Below are 16,612 nucleotides of genomic sequence, written 5' to 3' on the forward strand. Positions count from 1 at the left end.
AACCCAAGAGAATAAAGGTGAATCCTACAGTGATAACCACAGGAGCAGGCCTGCAAGGTAATCAGTCAAGCAATTTATAGACAAAGCACATACGGCAATTACAGATTTAGAACAGACAATAAGTTATCAACTTTGACAATGCAAAAGGAAAATAACAGAAGACAAAAACTGAAAGGTGAAGGAGGACAGGGGTTAATATCATCATCTTACACAGTGGGGAGCCAAAAGACACAGTCTATGGCTACTGCTGCTGCTGCTAAGTCACTTCAGTCGTATCCGACTCTGTGCGACCCCACAGACAGCAGCCCACCAGGCTCCTCTGTCCCTGGGATTCTCCAGGCAAGAATACTGGAGTGGGTTGCCAGTTCCTTCTCCAACGCATGCATGCATGCATGCTAAGTCGCTTCAGTCGTGTCCGATTCTGTGTGACCCTATGGACAGCAGCCCACCAGGCTCCTCTGTCCATGGGATTCTCTAGGCAAGAATACTGGCTAATGGGAAACTAAACAAAAGCACACTAAGTGAGCATCATTATTGCACAGAGATTTTGCTTAAGAACCAACAGTGGTAACTGTGTGCCAGGGATTTACTAAGAATTTTCAGGAGCTGTTCATTTAACTATACAATACAATGCTTTAAATGAGTCTTTAAAAAAAAGAAGGAACTTCCCTGGCAGTCCAATGGTTAGGACTTTGCTTTCCAATGCAGGGTGTGGGGGTTCCAGCCATGGTCAGGGAACTAAGATCCCACATGCCTTGGGACCAAAAAAGCAAAACATAAAAAAAGAGAAGCAAAACTGCAACAAATTCAATAAAGGCTTTAAAAGTGGTCCACATCAAACAATCTTTAAAAAAAAATTGAAGCTACAGGGTAACCAATCAGCTCAATTCAGTCACTCGGTCATGTCTGACTCTTTAAGACCCCATGGACTGCAGCACGCCAGGCTTCCCTGTCCATCACCAATTCCCGGAGTTTGCTCAAACTCATGTCCGCTGAGTCAGTGATGCCATCCAACCATCTCATCCTCTGTTGCCCTTTTCTCCTGCTTTCAATCTTTCCCAGCATCAGGGTCATTTCCAATAAGTCAGTTCTTTGCATCAGGTAGCCAAAGTATTGGAGTTTCAGCTTCAGCATCAGTCCTTCTAATGAATATTCAGGACTGATTTCCTTTAGGATGGACTGGTTGGATCTCCTTACAGTCCAAGGGACTCTCAAGAGTCTTCTCCAACACCACAGTTCAAAAGCATCAATTCTTTGGCGAAAGCTTTCTTTACAGTCCAACTCTCACATCCATGACTACTGGAAAAACCATAGCTTTGACTAGACAGACCTTCGTTTGCAAAGTAATGTCTCTGCTTTTTAATACATTGTCTAGGTTGGTCATAGCTTTTCTTCCAAGGAGCAAGCGTCTTTTAATTTCATGGCTGCAGTCACCATCTGCAGTGATTTTGGAGCCCAAGAAAATAAAGTCTCTCACTGTTCCCTTGTTTCCCAATACAGGAACCAACAGTGGTGATATAATCACAATAATGTAACTTTATAAGATGAAGATGACAAGAGAGAGATAAATGGTACAATGAAAACAGGCCAATACCTCATTCATCAGTGCAGGAAGTCAAAAGATAGTAACATCTAAAACTGATAAGCCAAGAAACAGAGGCATAAGCATATTACTTAGATATATGGAGATCATCCCCAGGAGAACTAGACACTGAAACAATTTTTTTTAAGGTTTTAAGTGGTTCCTTTGAGACATAGGTCTAGGATTGGAGAGAAATGGGACAGAGGACCACTGCTTTCATATGTTAAAAAATTCTGAACTACTTACATTTTTTACCACATTAATGATTTACTTTGATCATTTCTTTCAAATTTAGTTAATAATATTTTTCCCCAAAAGAGTAGCAATCCGATCTGTCCTACTATCTCAGGCAGGTGAAATTCTTTTCTATTTTAATGGTTTCCAGAGAATGATCTAACAATAAAAGGTTAACAGGTCAGCACGTCACAAATTTTTCAGTTCATGTTTCAATTGGTAAATTAATATAGAGTGATTCTACAAATATTAAGATGTGGCCTTTCCTGGTCTAAAATGCCAAAACACACAATCCATGGTCTGAAAGGTACTGTTTGCCCATCTGTCCCACCTTCAATATCTTTGTTCTTTATTCCTCTTTGTAAGACAAGTCAGACTTTCATACCCTGTTCAGTAGACTGGTTTCAAGGGAAAATTCCTGATGAGAGTACTGATACTACCCAACCAAAGCGATCATCATCTCCATCATCACAGGCTACAGCTTTAGTCCTGGTGATTACGGCAGAGAAGTGCTGACGCAACCCAGGCAAGTGCTACAGATGGTGGACTAAATCCAACAGGAGGTCTTGCATATTATTCATCGAGGTCACAAACCAGAGTTTCAAGAGCTCAAGGCAGCCCACACACACACATTTGGTTTGGCCTACATAACGCTGGCCCACACTGTAATTTTGAAGAAGTGGCCAATGTCTAAAACTGAGAGAATTCAAATAAAAATGCAGATTTCCACCTTTTCTCAATGAATCAGTAATGGTAACCCCTCAAAACTGGGTTGAGTGCTCCAACTTGCCACCCCTAACCTACTTCCCTCATTCATGTTACCAGTCTGGCCTTATAGTCATTTATATTTCTGATCTTTGCTATAAAAAACATGTGCATGCCCACTTGACCACAACTTACTGCCTGCCAACTGTCTTACTTTGACTAGAACTAGGACTAAAAGACAAATTTTCAAAAAATGGTAAATCCTTCTGATTGATATCTTACGAGATAACACTTAAAAGCCAGAAATAAAAACACTAAAGCACAAAGTCCAATAGCTAGCACTGTAATCTACATTTTCAGTAAAATAGTCATCATTTACTTACATTTTAATGTCTCTCCAGCATATGGTATATGCAACTTAAATCGGTCACAGTTGGGTCCAGGAGTCAATGACGTGCAGCTTTTTAAAAAAGAAAGAAATGAAAAGCATTTCTCAAAACCCCACATATTTATAATATTAAATAAAGTTAATTAAAAGTAATCCTTACAGACCAGTGATTAAAACACTGACTTATAGACCAAAATAAAAGCCCTTAATGGTCATGGAGGCTAAGGCAAAATAAGACCTGTGTTCAAAGAAATAATTCGTTTATCTCACAAGAAAACCTATATGCCTTCTAACATTAAATACCAACACTGCTTCAGCTACTTCTCTCAAAGAAGTGTATCTCAACTTTGAAAACAGGTACATGATCCAAAACAGGTCTGTAGTCTTTGATGCCAAGAATTGTAAAAGAAGCGTAGTTTTATGGTCATATTTTATATATAGACTCTTAGTTTTCACTCAGTTAGTACTAAAAAGAGCCCACTTTTGGCCTTTTTCTGGTACCAGATGGTTTTCTCTCTTTCCCCGAAAACAAGGCGCTTCCTCTAGATTTGGCACCCCATAACTTACATCTGTAGCAGAGCACAATGCTCTGCACTCAGTTTCAGATAAAATGCAAATTTAAAGGGGGGGGTGGGTGAGTTAGTCACCCAGGTCTCAACAGCTTGTTGTTTTATTTTTAAATCTATTACTTCGCAAGGTTATACAATGTTCTTTGTTCTTTACACAGATTTACTTTGTAAACTCTCTCTCATGATCTTCTGAGTCATAACTTCAACTGTGTAACAGCAATATTGGCTTCATAAATTAATAAAATATTAATATGAAGTCAGTTGAGGAAGTTGTATGTCTTCATTTAGTCAAAAAAATAAGCAAAGTATTTCATTGGTAGAGTAAGAAGGATTTTTTTCAGAATTCCAAAACTGCCTATGAAACATTTCTGAAAAAGAACCTACCTAAGTGGTTTAAGGAAAGGAAGCACTGTTGGAACAAATGTGCCACTTCCCTAGACGGCCACTGTGAAAGGCAACCGGCACGTGAAACGAAATTTGAGAAGTGCTGACTCTAAAAACACTAACTCAGAGCTCATATGAGATTTACTATTACTTTTTCCCAAAACCCTATAAATGTGAAAGAGAAAAGTAGACAGAAACTTTAACATATTTAGCATAAACCAGACTGAGGGACTGAGCGCACGCACACCAGGTCGAGTATTCCTCTTTATCCTTAGGGGTCAATAAAAACATTAGTTTATAAACTAAACAACAAAACGGCACTAGTAATTACAGAGTAACTTACTTTAATTTTTTTTTACAAGTTTTAAGATCACAGTCTCCTTTACCTTTCAATATAAAAAATTCTTTGGGGCACATTTTATTAAAGGTACTAAAATCTCTCTCTCATAGTAACATCTTTTCTAGCCTACAACATAGTAGTTCTTTGAAAACACTTATGGAAAACACTTAAACACTAACATTATAAAATATGAAGTATAATCTAATGACAGAAATGACTCTACAAGCAACACTAAGAATTTTTTTCTCTTACATTATATTCAACAATGTTTTTAAATAATTTAACAAATAACCATACAATCAAGTGTCTTTGGAGGCTTGAAGATCAAATCACCTACATCACTTAATGACTGAAGTTATTAGTAGTACAGGAAATCCTCAAGATTAATCTGATTCTAATTTGAATAAATTCATCCTTCTACTATGTGAATTAAATTTTGAAATAATTACAGTCACTGTGGTGCCACACTTTATATTATTCACTTTAGGCTTAAACCAGGACTAGGAAAGTGTCTTTGTGCTCTGCCTTTTCACCTTCCTCCTTTTCTACTTGAATGGCTGGTCCCAGCCACCTCAGGGCAGAAAAAAATACATTTCTCCATCTGAGTGATTCACTCACTGATTCTTTTCACTTAGCTAAGACTGACTGAACATTGCTCCACGTCTTAGGAATAGAGGGTGGACAAGATAGACAAGAGCTACAGTCTCATGATACTTAAATTCTGGCAAGGGAAGGAGAAATGATTTAAAAAATAAAAAGAAGCGACAAATGTGCAAAGATAGTTTAAGACTGCTAAATGTGATGAAGAAAATAAAACAGGGAGCTGCAATAAAACAGGAGCCACAGGATGCTGGAAGACTGGGAAAGACCCTTGGAGGTGGTGAAATCTGAAACCTGAATAATGCAAAGGGGCCAACCATGCACAGTTCTGGTGAAGAGCATTCCAGGCAGAGAAAACAGCTGGTGCAAAGGCGTGAAGGCAGGAACAAGTTGGGTATTTCTGGGGGAAGGGATCTTGCTAAGTCTGGGCAATGCCGCTAGAGCAGAGTGACGGCAGGAGATCAGAACAGCAAAAGATCAGGACAAGAGATACACAAGGGACAGACCACGCAGAGCCACGGAAGCGGTGGCGATTAATTCAGGTTTTATTCTGAGTACAAAGGAGGGTTTTAGGAGGAGTATTATTATCTGAGTCTATGTTTTTAAAAGATTATCCAGTACACTGTATGGAAAAGGGGACTGTGAAAAGGTAAAACAGAAACCAGGCAACCAGAGACAAATCCACTACAGGCAAGAAAGATGCTGGGCCCTCGGGCTGGGGAAAGACTAGGGGCAATGGAGACGAGAGGATTTACTCAACGGGGACAACTACGAGAGAAGCAAGCTGAGGGAGAAGGGAAGTCAAGAGCTGAGTGTCAGCTGACAGCCAATTCTTCCGGGAAACAGAGGCAGATCCATGGGAGGGATAGCCATTCTAAAAGAGCCACTAAAGCAGCACACACACACAAAAGAAGATAGAAGAAAAACTCATCAAAAAAGAGCCCTGTCTATTGTTGGAAAGATCACTTACTTAGTGGGGATGGTGGCAGGGGTAAAAGTCCTCAAGCAGGACTATACATGGGTTACATCAGCTAATCTCCAGTTAACTGCAGGGCTTCTGTCTGGCTGAGAGGTATACACAAATTTGGGGCCAAGAACCAAACTATTCAAGGGAGCAGAGAAGAAAGGCTAAGCTGTCTCTCTCTCCTAAACAGCACTCAGCTTCTCCTCCAAGGAAACATTGAGCAAATTATTTAAAATATCTTGTTATGCTGTCTTCCATATTTCTTAGGATAAACAGCTTGATGGGAAACAAGCCAATGTCATCTTACCTAATGGTTCATTTAAGATTAAACTGTTTTGTTTTTAAATTACCTCCGTCTAAAACTGGTTTTGGTCATGTTTAATTTACTGTGAAATTTCAAACCATACTCAAGGAGGCCAATAGTTTTTCAATTAATAAAAAAAAAAACGTTTGGGTTAAAAAATACTGAAAAACACAGATGAAAAGAAAGGTTCCACATATGGAAAAGAAAGATCTAAGTGTGCTTATGTCCATGTACAAAAACAGGTTTCAAAAAGAGCATCACCAAATGTAGTAGGATTTGGGGTGATCCTTAGAACTTTCTTCAATGACCTTCTGCATTGTTTTGATTAATAATGAACATGAACTATTCTACAATTAAATATTTTAAAGCTAAACATATTCTTTTATATCTTGACTCAGGAAACTTGGCTATGATGGCTTGATTTATCTTTTTCTTCTAAAGTGCCTCACTCCTTTTCAAAAGGAAATAAGGCAGGGTGATTTACCGATGAACAGTCTTCAAATGAGATGTATGAAACTCTTTATATTATGATATCACAAAACATGACATTTCTAATATTTATTATCTCTCACAGTTTCTCACATGTCAGGGTTTAGGAATGGCTTGGCAGGGCAACTCTGGCATAAGGTCTCCTATGAAGTTGCGGTCAAATGCAGTTAACAGAGAACTAATACAATACGCAAGTTCATTCTCCTAGAAAGACATCTCCTTACCCAAGTATGAAAAAGCTAGTAAGTAAGAAGCTACTAACTTCATTAAAATTATATTTGCATAATGGCAACTTGCCCTAACATAGTTAGATCTAAGGTTTAAAAAGACCAGTATCTTTTAATAATAAAATAATTTTAATGACTTAGAAATTGCTGATAATTCAAATGTAACTTCAAATTTGCCTTTCAACGATATTTTTGTTTTCTTACTTTATTTTTCATTTTTGGCCACACCAAGTGGAGGCTTGTGGGATCTTAGTTCTCTGACTAGGAACTGAACCCATGCCCTCAGCAATGAAAGTATAGAGGCCTAACGTTAACTGGATCACTGCAGGATGCTCTCTCAAATATATTTCTTGAGTGTTGACTACACATCAAGCAGTGTGCTAGAAGCTGGGAATACAGCAACGACAAGAACAAAAAGACATTATCTTACCATTATAACATAAAAAGGGTTTGGGGATGAACCATGCTCTAAAAATGTATCTTCCACTAAATTCTAATTACCTCATTATACTGGGGATTCACTATTTTAAAGTTTAACAGGTAAGAAAACAAAGGGTGTTGAGCTCCCTTTTAAAAAGATTATGCATGTGGGAATTCCCAAGTGACACTTCAGTTCAGTTCAGTTTGGTCACTCAGTCGTATCCAACTCTTTGCGACCCAATGGACTACAGCACGCCAGGCTTCCCTGTCCATCACCAACTCCCAGAGTTTACTCAAACTCATTAGACATGAGTCAGTGATTCCACCTAACCATCTCACCCTCTGTTGTCCCCTTCTCCTCCTGCCTTCAATCTTTCCCAGCATCAAGGTCTTTTCAAATGAGTCAGCTCTTTGCATCAGGAGGCCAAAGTATTGGAGTTTCAGCTTTACCATCAGTCCTTCCAATGAATATTCAGGACTGATATCCTTTAGGATGGACTGGTTGGATATCCTTGCAGTCCAAGGGACTCTCAAGAATCTTCTCCAACACCACCGTTCAAAAGCATCAATTCTTCGGCGAAAGCTTTCTTTACAGTCCAACTCTCACATCCATACATGACTACTGGAAAAACCACAGCCTTGACTAGACAGACTTTTGTTGACAAAGTAATGTCTCTGCTTTTTAATACGCTGTCTAGGTTGGTCATAACTTTCCTTCCAAGAAGCAAGTGTCTTTTAATTTCATGGCTGCAGTCACCATCTGCAGTGATTTTGCAGCCCAGAAAAATAAAATCAGCCACTGTTTCTACTGTTTCCCCATCTATCTGCCATGAAGTGATGGGACTGGATGCCATGATCTTAGTTTTCTGAATGTTGGCTTTAAGCCAACTTTTTCAGTCTCCTCTTTCACTTTTATCAAGAGGCTCTTTTTCTTCACTTTCTGCCATAAGGGTGGTGTCATCTGCATATCTGAGGTTATTGATGTTTCTCCTGCCAATCTTGATTCCAGCTTGTGCTTCTTCCAGCCCAGCATTTCTCATGATGTACTCTGAGAAAAAGAAGGTTCCTCTCAAGTTAACATCAAATCAGGCAGTTTACTCTGGTACCTTATTAAGAAATTGGAGCTAACCACTGACATGATAAAATGCTAAGCATAATAATCTTCTCAAACTATCATCCCTACAATTTCCTATTTCCCATCTAATCACATGACTCTCGATATTATCTTTTATCTATTTTCTAATGTTGGTTTGTTTTTCCTACCAGTTCTAAGATTCTTGGTGCCAAGAACTGCTTTACCATTTTCAAAATGTCTTAGTACAGCAATCCAGCAGAGTGCTACGAACCCAGTACTGATGACTGAAATCATCAACTAAACTCAAAAATTGTCATTTTATAGACAACAGATTGGAAACTACTTCCAAGGCACTCTAGTCACAGCTTAGTCTCCCTGACCTAAGCATCTTTAAATCATCTCTAATCTTCAGAATCCAGCAGCACTTATGTCGAGGACATGGAGAGTCCAACAACTATGCATGGAGGTAACGGTTTGCTGAATGAAAGGTTTGCGTAAAATTTGATTCTCAGTCTAGTGCTCTTTTCCTGCAAGAACCAATGATTTAACTGGAATTGGGAAGCCATTCTCATCTGCACCTCTGAGAAAGTTAAAAGTGACTTTTTGTGGAAGGTCCTCCCTTTGAAGAACTGTCCGTGCAACTCAGAATTTAAAGTCATAACCTAAAAATTACTCTATTTTCAAAATAAATAATAACAATAGCAGCTAACATTTATTGGGCATATACTGTGCAAAGGGCACTAAGTTCTTTAATTAAATTATTTAAGCCCACAGCAACCTTCAGCAATAGGTGCTATTATTGTCTCCATTTTACAGATGAGGAAACTGAGGCAAATAAAAGCTATATAACTTGCTAGTAAGTGACGGACCTGGGATCCAAGCCCAGGATATCTAGCTCCAAGGCCCATTTTCTTTTCATCTTTAAGGCCCGTTTTCTTAACCACCAAACTAAATCGTCTCTCAATAATTAAAGAGAAAACCATCAGAATTAATGAAAAATGTGAATTATAATTCTTCTCAACAAATGTATTTGATTAAATCTGTGCTGCAGTGTTGACACTCTTGATTTATTCAACAAAGTCTTTAAATAATAGTGAAATGTAAATTTAGATTTGAATCCTTTTTAAATCATTACTTGTTCCTAATTACTGAGATCGTACTCAAATAAGGAGAGTTTCACTATAAAGAAGAAAAGGTAGGCAATTTCACAAGACTTCACACGATCTGAGTAACAGCCAAGAATTAATCTTGATTTAACAAATTTAAATGAAGATATTGTACAACCTTTAAGACATCAGCATTTTTTAGACAATGCAAAATATATGCTTTCCAGTTTAAAGCTAAACCTATTATTTGACATACTTTCTGGAAAAAAGTAATGACAAACCATTTCTATTCCTCAAGCCACCTAAAAAGAACAAAGTAGATGAGTCTAGGGTTCCTTCCCTGAGTAGACGTCAGTTTCCTTTACTCTAACTATTAATTCACCATTTGGCATGTTCTCCTACATAGCTTCCTGTTTTCTTGATAATGACGTGTGTGCTTAACTAACAATATTTAACATCAGCTAAGAAGGAAGTCTTCAGCTTTGGCAACCTAAAATACCAGGTGAATATGAAGCAAAAACAGGTTCAAAGACCAATAACTGCATTTTAAATAACTATTAAGTCATAAATTAGAGTGAATTACTGTGAGTTGATATTCAGCACATTTTCATTTTACAGAGTTAATTTTCTCTGAATTAACTCTAACATCAAAAATTCCACTCAGACTAAAGCACTTTCAAAATTATCATGGTTTCCAGACTGAAATTCAGCAATAAAGAAGCTAGAAGCCTGAAGTAGGATATCTTAACAGCCATCTAAATAATCTATAAAATGGGCATTTTATCTGTGGCGGTATCTGAACTTCTGATTCACAGAATCTTTCACCTTCAGTCTTGGAAGGAAATTATGGTACAACTAGATGACTACATCAAAACCCACTAGGGCAAGTCTTAGGCCTTTCTACAAGAAGACTCATGAATTAAAATTGGTAAAAGAAAGCAGCAAAATCACACTGAGGTAGATGTTTCAGATGATTATCTAGGAGACTGAACTACCCACTTGATGACATATGATGTTCCTGATATACCAAGTACATCCTCTACATCTCTAAAGTCTAAAATCTATTTCTGAACCCTACTAGAAAGTGAGGGATGTAACTCATAGCATAGGAATCCAAAATGCCATTACCAAAATAAGTGACTCAGCCCAGAATGTTTTAAAAATTATAAAATTAAAATATTCAAAAATATGTGTTTGCCAGTTCATGTGGCATCAACTGTTATTCTCAGTTTCTCCGCTGTATCTCCATTTACAAATGAGAGGTTTCAACTTGACTTTAGAGTGGGGAGTATTTTTAAATCTTAGTAGGTGTTCTATAGCAAAAATGTGGTTTACATTATAATATCATTTCAGTAGGAATGATGGGCTCAAATACTATTTTTAACAGTTAAGTAGGCAAGGGGAAATCCTTTAACTTTTAGAGATAGATGCTTAGCTCATTACTGTTCAACCTTTCTTCTTTTCTAATATATGCATTTAATTCACTCTGTTAACAGAACAGTAAAGAAAATTAAGAGGATTACCTCAGTAAGTTCAGGGTAAGTGTTTGATAAAATTAAATATCCATTCATATTTTTTTAGACTCTTTGAAAACAAGGATAAAAAAGAAACTTCCTTAATATGGTAAAAGCCATCTATAAAAAACTTACAGCAACATTATACTAGTAACAAAATGTTAAATTTTTACCTTTGAGACAGAATGAAACAAGGATATCCTTTGTTACCACTTTTACTTAACATTGAAATTGAAATCCTGGCTAGTACAAAGTTTGCAATATGAGGAAATAAGGGTATAAACATTGGAAAGGAAGAAATAAAACTATACTTATTTGTAGGTAATATGGCCTTATGTAGAAAGCATTTTAAAATCTTCACATCTATCACTGGAAATGACATTCAAGTTTAGCAAAGCTGCTAGACAAAGAACATACACAAAATCAACTGTATACTGTATACGTATATCGATATACCATCAATAGTCAGTCAAAAAATAAAAACTTTTAGAGAGATGCCATTAAAAATAACATCAAACAATCAATATATAGAAATAAATGTCACAAAAGGTGCACAAGAGCACTATATAGAAAAGCTATTATTAAGAAGAAAATAAAGAAAAAAAAAAAAGAACATAGATACCATGTGCACAAATTAAAAGAAACATAATGAAAAGACAACAGTTCTTAAGTTGATCTGGAACCGAATGGCAGAATCTAAAATGTAAATGGAATATTAAGAACTAAGAATAGACTAGATTCTCTTGACGAAGAAAAACTTGAGTTATTTATAATAGCCATAAGGTGGAAACAATCCAAGTGCTCATCAACTGATGAATGGATAAGCAAAATGTAGTCTACACATATAATGGAATGTTATTCAGTAGCCTTAGGAAGGAAAGAAATTTTGACACATGCTACAATATGGATTAACCTTGAAAATGCTACACTAAGTGAAACAAGCCAGCCACAAAAGGTCAAATACTGTATGATTCCACTTATGTGCAGTATACAGAGTAGTCAAAGTCAGAGAGACCGAGAAGAGAATGATGGTTGCCAGGGGCTGAGGAAAGAAGGGAAAGAGTGTTTACTGGGTACAGAGTTGCAGTTTTGCTAGATGAAAAAGTTATAGAGATGGATGGTGACAATGACCGCACAACAACATCAATATACTTAATGCTACTGAACATAAACTTAAAATGATTAAAATGGTAAATTTTGTATGATATTTTACCACAATAAGAAAAAAACTCAGTAGGAGAACCTGCTCTATTGGCTATCAAAAATTACTATAAATCATTAAAGTACTGATATTGGTACAAAGATAGACAAAAAGAACAAATAAACAGAAGAGACAGTCCAGAGAAAGACCCTCACATACCTGAACACTTGATTTCTAACAAAGGTAGCTCTACACAGAAGTGAGGAAAGAAAAGTGTTTTCAATAAATGATGCTGGGTCAGCTGGACATATTGATACTTACAGTGAAAAATACAAAACCCAATGCCTACCCTCATAACACTCCACAAAAATCAAGTCCAACAGTCTTTTGGACTCTGTGGGAGAGGGAGAGGGTGGGAAGATTTGGGAGAATGGCATTGAAACATGTAAAATATCATATATGAAACAAGTTGCCAGTCCAGGTTCAATGCACGATACTGGATGCTTGGGGCTAGTGCACTGGGACGACCCAGAGGGATGGTATGGGGAAGGAGGAGGGAGGAGGGTTCAGGATGGGGAACACATGTATACCTGTGGCGGATTCATTTTGGTATTTGGCAAAACTAATACAATTTTGTAAAGTTTAAAAATAAAATAAAATTGTAGTTGGAAAAAAAAAAAAAGGAAAAAAAATATTTTAAGAAGATAACCTGGGATGGAGGGAGATAATGGAAGAATATCTTCAGGAACTTGGGGTGAACAAAGAAGGACCTACTCTAAAGCACAGTGAACTCTGCTCAATGTCATGCGGCAGCCTGGAGAGGAGGGGAGTTTGGGGGAGAATGGATACATGTATATGCATAGCTGAGTTCCTTTGCTATCCACCCAAAACTATTACAACATCAGCTATATTCCAAAACAAAATTAAAACCTTTAATAAAAGAACTTGGGGTGAACAAAATTCCCCAAAAGCACTAACTATAAAGGAAAAGATGGGTAAATAGGATCACATTAATATTATTACAGATCTGTTCATCAAAAAATACCATTAAGGGAGTGAAGGTGGTGTGAGCGATAAAGAACCTGCCTGCCAATGCAGGAGACATAAGAGATGTGGGTTCAATCCCTGGGTCTGGAAGAGCCCCTGGAGGAGGGCATGGCAACCCACTCCAGTATTCTTGCCTAGAGAATCCCATGGACAGAGGAGTTTGGTGGGCTACAGTCCATGAGGTCGCAGAGTTGGACACGACTGAAGCAACTTAGCACACACATAAGGCAGTGAAAGACAACCCTCAGAGTGGGAAACAATATCTACAACATACAAAATTGATTAAAGCTCATATTCAGAATATATAAAGAACTCCTGTATAGTCAGTAAGAAAATGGCAACTAAGTTAGCAGATTCAAAGGGGCACTTCATAAAAGGGGATCCAAATGGTCAATAAACACATGAAAATGTGCTTAACTGAATTAGTCACCAGGAAAATACAACTTAAACCTACAATAAGTTACCACAACACACCCATCACGGTAGTTAAAATTAAAATCTCAACCAAGTACTGACAAGGATGAAGACAAACAAGAACTCTTATACTCTGCTGGCAGAAGTATAAATTGGTACAGCCACTTTGAAAAACCACTGGACAGTAGTAATTGAAGCTAAATACATATACAACCCTACGATCTAGCAATTTTACTCCTAAAATGATCCCAATTGATATGTGTACATATACCTCACCAAAAATGGGGCTTCCCTCACAGCTCAGTCAGTTAAGAAACTGCCTGCAATGCAGACCTGGGTTCGATTCCTGGGTCGGGAAGATCCCCTGGAGAAGGGCATGGCAACCCACTCCAGGATTCTTGCCTGGAGAATCCCACGGACAGAGGAGCGTGGTGGGCTACAGTCCATAGGGTCGCAAGAGTCAGACACCACTTAGCGACTCAACCACCACCAACAACACCTCACCAAAGAATTTGTTGTTTAGTCACTAAGTTGTGTCCAACTCTTTTGTGACACCATGCCTCTGTCCGTGGGATTTCCCAGGCAAGAATACTAAAGTGGGTTGCCATTTCCTTCTCCAGGGGATCTTCCCAACCCAAGGATTGAACCTATATCTCCTATACTGGCAGGTAGATTCTTTACCATTGAGCCACCAGGTAAGCCCTCACCAAAGAATACAAAAATGTCAATAACAGTAGCAATCTTTGAAAATAGCCCCAAACTGAACAACTAAACTAGAATTTCAAACTGAACAACCATATAAATGCCTATTAGCTACAGGATGTGCTTAGTCGCTCTGTCATGTCTAAGTCTTTGTGACGCCACGGACTGTAGCTCACCAGGCTCCTCTGTCCATGGGATTCTCCAGGCAAGAATACTGGAGTTGGTCGCCATGCCCTCCTCCAGGGGATCTTCCCAACCCAGGGATCAAACCCAGGTCTCCCACACTGCATGCAGATTCTTCACTGTCCAAGAATACTGGAGTGGGTAACCTATCCTTTCTCCAGGGGATCTTCCCAACCCAGGAATCAAACCAGGATCTCCTGCACCGCAAGCAGATTCTTTACCAGCTGAGCTACCAGGGAAGCTCAGGAAGCTAGGAAGACAAATTAGGATGTAATCATCAAAAGAAATATTATATACCAATAAAATAAATAAACCATATCTACAGGCAACAAGGTGGATAAATCTCACAAACATATTGCTTAAAGAGAGAATACATACTGTGTGTTTCCATTTATTTGAAATTCAAAACTAGAAAAAAAAAACTATAATGTTTGTATACTGATAAAAATAGTGCAAAGAAAGCAGAAAGTGATGACTACAAAAGTCAGAACAGTGGTTTACCAATGAGGGAAGAATGGGGTGGTGACTGGGAAGAGGCACATAAGGGGTTTCTGGGGCATTGCCAAACATTTTATTTCTTGACTGGGGTAGTGGTAACTCAGACGTTCATGTTTTAATATTCATTAAGTTGTAAGAATATGTTTTAAGCTATCTATGGTTTAATAAGCCCTCCAGGAGACTCTAATGCACACTCAGTTTGACCACTGCTATGAATGTGTACCATGTCTAGGCTTAGTACTGATCACAGTAATCTGAGCCGGATTTTTTATTGTCAGTGGATCAACACAGCCACCTGCATATGCAACTTCACATTTTCCTTTCCCATGATACCAAATCATTTTGAAATAGTTTATTTTCATAATCTTCATCTCCTCTTTAATTGAATTTTTCTTAACTCTTATGGAGCCAGTAAGTTTTCTAAAAATTTGTAACTGGGAATACTCATTTTCTTTACTCCAAATCAAATTATAAGTATTTGTTAAAGATGAATATAAAGTGTTACACCTGGGACTTTCCTCTTGGTCCAGTGGTTAAGACTCCGTGCTTCCACTGCAAGGGGGTGCAGGTTAAAACGCTGGGCTGGAAGAACCACAAGCTGGAATCAAGATTGCCAGGAGAAATATCAATAACCTCAGATATGCAGATGAGTGAGTGAGTGAAGTCGCTCAGTCGTGTCTGACTCTTTGCGACCCCATGGACTATAGCCTACGAGGCTCCTCCGTCCATGGGATTCTCCAGGCAACAGTACTGGAGTGGGTTGCCATTTCCTTCTCCAGGGGATCTTCCTGACCCAGGGATCGAACCCAGGTCTCCCACATTCCAGGCAGATGCTTTAACCTCTGAGCCACCAGGGAAACATGAAGAGGAACGAAAAAGCCTCTTGATGAAAGTGAAAGAGGAGAGTGAAAAAGTTCGCTTAAAGCTCAACATTCAGAAAACGAAGATCATGGCATCTGGTCCCATCACTTCATGGGAAATAGATGGGGAAACAGTGGAAACAGTGTCAGACTATTTTGGGGGGCTCCAAAATCACTGCAGATGGTGACTGCAGCCATGAAATTAAAAGATGTTTACTCCTTGGAAGGAAAGTTATGACCAACCTAGATAGCATATTTAAAAGCAGAGACATTACTCTGCCAACAAAGGTCCGTCTAGTCAAGGCTATGGTTTTTCCAGTGGTCATGTATGGATGTGTGAGAGTTGGACTGTGAAGAAAGCTGAGCACCGAAGAACTGATGCTTTTGAACTGTGGTGTTGGAGAAGACTCTTGAGAGTCCCTTGGATGGCAAGGAGATCCAACCATTACATTCTAAAGGAGATCAGTCCTGGGTGTTCACTGGAAGGACTGATGCTAAAGCTGAAACTCCAATACTTCGGCTGCCTCATGCAAAGGGTGGACTCATTGAAAAAGACTCTGATGCTGGGAGGGACTGGGGGCAGGAGGAGAAGGGGACGACAGAGGATGAGATGGCTGGATGGCATCACCGACTCGATGACATGAGTTTGAGTAAACTCCGGGAGTTGGTGATAGACAGGGAGGCCTGGCGTGCTGCGATTCATGGGGTCTCAAACAGTCGGACACAACTGAGCGACTGAACTGAACTGAGGGAAACTAAGATCCTGCATTTTTCACACCACAGCCAAAAACAATTTTTCAACTATATAAATTACATTTACAGTAATGCTTATTCCATTTTATATCATTTTTTAATTTTTAATTTAT

General features: G+C 38.4%; 1 protein-coding gene and 1 pseudogene across 6 annotated transcripts in view; both read right to left on the bottom strand.

Annotated features, from left to right (window-relative positions):
* The window catches only part of BABAM2 (BRISC and BRCA1 A complex member 2), a 422,242-nt gene that overhangs the window by 372,694 nt on the left and 32,936 nt on the right, over window positions 1–16,612 (bottom strand). For all 6 annotated transcript variants that reach the window (XM_059891476.1, XM_059891480.1, XM_059891478.1 and 3 more), the window contains exon 3: window positions 2,905–2,981. In XM_059891476.1, coding sequence (XP_059747459.1) covers window positions 2,905–2,981 — 77 coding nt within the window. The remainder of the gene's footprint in view (window positions 1–2,904; window positions 2,982–16,612) is intronic.
* The window catches only part of LOC132346500 (mitochondrial import receptor subunit TOM6 homolog), a 42,939-nt pseudogene continuing 29,230 nt past the window's right edge, over window positions 2,904–16,612 (bottom strand).

Source organism: Bos taurus, chromosome 11, assembly GCF_002263795.3.
Source record: "Bos taurus isolate L1 Dominette 01449 registration number 42190680 breed Hereford chromosome 11, ARS-UCD2.0, whole genome shotgun sequence".
In the NCBI taxonomy this organism is placed as follows: domain Eukaryota; kingdom Metazoa; phylum Chordata; class Mammalia; order Artiodactyla; family Bovidae; genus Bos; species Bos taurus.